The sequence below is a fragment of the Mandrillus leucophaeus genome, unplaced genomic scaffold, assembly GCF_000951045.1.
Source record: "Mandrillus leucophaeus isolate KB7577 unplaced genomic scaffold, Mleu.le_1.0 Scaffold230, whole genome shotgun sequence".
In the NCBI taxonomy this organism is placed as follows: Eukaryota; Metazoa; Chordata; class Mammalia; order Primates; family Cercopithecidae; genus Mandrillus; species Mandrillus leucophaeus.
The window spans coordinates 973,788-976,225 of record NW_012102366.1 but is presented as its reverse complement, the minus strand read 5'-3'; the positions used below and the strand labels follow the sequence as shown (position 1 = coordinate 976,225).

The 2,438-nt window shown below is 51.8% G+C and overlaps 2 protein-coding genes across 2 annotated transcripts in view; both read left to right on the top strand.

Annotated features, from left to right (window-relative positions):
* RLN3 (relaxin 3) overlaps positions 1–1,757 on the top strand; it is a 3,408-nt gene extending 1,651 nt beyond the window's left edge. The window contains exon 2 of the mRNA XM_011981790.1: positions 1,425–1,757. Within this exon, the coding sequence (XP_011837180.1) occupies positions 1,425–1,663 (239 nt within the window). The 3' untranslated portion in view covers positions 1,664–1,757. The remainder of the gene's footprint in view (positions 1–1,424) is intronic.
* A 554-nt stretch (positions 1,758–2,311) lies between these two features.
* The window catches only part of IL27RA (interleukin 27 receptor, alpha), a 38,737-nt gene continuing 38,610 nt past the window's right edge, over positions 2,312–2,438 (top strand). The window contains exon 1 of the mRNA XM_011981814.1: positions 2,312–2,318. Within this exon, the coding sequence (XP_011837204.1) occupies positions 2,312–2,318 (7 nt within the window). The remainder of the gene's footprint in view (positions 2,319–2,438) is intronic.

Genomic DNA, 2,438 nt, shown 5'->3' with positions numbered 1-2,438 from the left:
TTTTTTTTTTTTTTTTTTTTTGAGACAGAGTCTCATTCTGTTGCCCAGGCTGGAGTGCAGTGGTGCAATCTCGGTTTACTGTAACCTCCATCTCCTGGGTTCAAGTGATTCTCGTGCCTCAGCCTCCCAAGTAGCTGGGATTACAGGTGCGTGCCACCATACCCCGCTAATCTTTTTATTTTTAGTAGAGACAGGGTTTCACCATGTTGGCCAGGCTGGTCTCAAACTCCTGACCTCAGGTGATCCACCGACCTCAGCCTCCCAAATGCTGGGATTACAGACATGAGCCACCACGCCTGGCCGTGCAAATTCTTTACTGAGTCCTGCCTCAGTGGTCTCCTCTGGAAAATAGGGGTGCTAACTGCACCCACCTCAACTGGTTGTCACTGAGAAGAATAAAGAAGTTAACCTGCTAAAGCACTTAAATGTTGTTTGACACACAGTAAGTGATCAATAAATTATTATTATTATTATTATTATTATTTTAGAGACAGGATCTTGCCCTGTTGCCCAGGCTGGAGTGCAGTGGTATGATCACAGCTCACTGCAGCCTCAACCTCTTGGGCTCAAGCAATTCTCCTGCCTCAGCCTCCTGAGTAGCTGGGACTACAGGCTTGTGCCACCATCTCTAACTTATGCTACCATGACTAACTTATTATTATTTGTAGAAACAGGGTAGTGCTGTGTTGCCCAGGCTGTTCTTGAACTCCTGGTTCTAGTGATCCTCCTGCATGGGCTCCTGGAAGTTCTGGGATTACAGGTATGAGCCACCATGCCTGAACTAAATAATCATTTTTGAGTGCTCATCATGTCCCAGACATTGTTCTAAGTTTTTTTTTTTTTTTCTTTAATGGATATTAACTCCCCTACTCCTTATAAAACTTGAGAAGGTTGGAGTAATTATTTTTTTTCCACTTTGCAGAAAAGAACATTGAGGCTCCAATAAGTAAATTTACTTGCTCACGATTACAGCTTGGAGGGGCTGGATTCATGCTCAGTCAGCCCAGCTCCCAAATGTACCAGGTCCTCAATTAATAATGAAGAGTAAGGGAAAATAAATGACAGGGTTGGGTGCAGTGGCTCACTCCCGTAATCCCAGCACTTTGGGTGGCTGAGGTGGGCAGATCACTTGAGGCCAGGAGTTTGAGACCAGCCTGGCCAATAATATTGAACCCTGTCTCTACTAAAAATACAAAAATCAGCCAGGCCTGGTGGCAGATCCCTGTAATCCCAGCTACTCCCCCACCTACTCTGGCAGAGCCAGAATTTGAACCCAGGACCGGGTGGAATCAAAACTCTGAACTATGTCTGTGAACTATGTCTATAACTGTTGCCACAAGATCAGAGCTAGACCGTCCAGGAGCCAGAACTGTGGGTGCAGCGGCAGCTGAGCCCTGAGCACTAACTCTGTTCATCTTTTGCAGGAGATACCTTCCCGGATGCAGATGCTGATGGAGACAGTCTGGCAGGCCAGCTGGATGAGGCCATGGGGTCCAGCGAGTGGCTGGCCCTGACCAAGTCACCCCAGGCCTTTTATGGGGGGCGACCCAGCTGGCAAGGAACCCCCCGGATTCTTCGGGGCAGCCGAGATGTCCTGGCTGGCCTTTCCAGCAGCTGCTGCAAATGGGGGTGTAGCAAAAGTGAAATCAGTAGCCTTTGCTAGTTTGAGGGCTGGGCAGCTGTGGGCACCAGTACCAATGCCCCAGTCCTGCCATCCACTTAACCAGTGTCTGGCTGGGCACGTGTCTTTCGAGCCTCACATATTCATTCTTTTGTCTGCAAGTCACAGAGTCCAGGCACTGTGGGCTCAGGCACAGTCCCCGGACACCACCTATCCAACCCTGCCCTTTGACCAGCCTATCATGACCCTGTCCCCTGAGCAAGCTGTGCCCCTGCCTGGACAAGTGGGGACCCCTGATCCTGACCTCTGACCTCTCCCCAACCCTAACTATGCGTTTGCCTGTGACTGCACTGCCACAACTGGGTCCCTATTCTACCCAGACAGGCCACACAGTGACCCCTGTCCCCTGCCCAGTCCAAACGGTGGCCAGCTCAAATTAAGCCTCTGACTTAGTCCAGCCTTTGCACGCAAGCTTCCTTTTCCCTGCTTTCCATCCCCTCTCCTCCAACTCCCCTGACAAAGTTCCAAGGCTGTGGACCCCAGAGAAGGTGGCAGGTGGCCCCCGTAGGAGAGCTCTGGGCACATTAGAATCTTCCCAAACTCCAATAATAAAAATTCCAAGACTGGCAGAGAGTGTGTGTGTGTGTGTGTGTGCGCGCGCGGTTGTTGGGCGTAGGACAGGTTTCAGGGATGCGCGGTACGCGGTACCCTCCCTCGGAGGCCCCCACCCCCAGACGCCCCAGGCCGCCTCCCCACTCCCCCTCAGCAGCCCCAGCGGGGACTTTCCGTCGCGGGGAAGGGGCGGGGACCCGGAGCG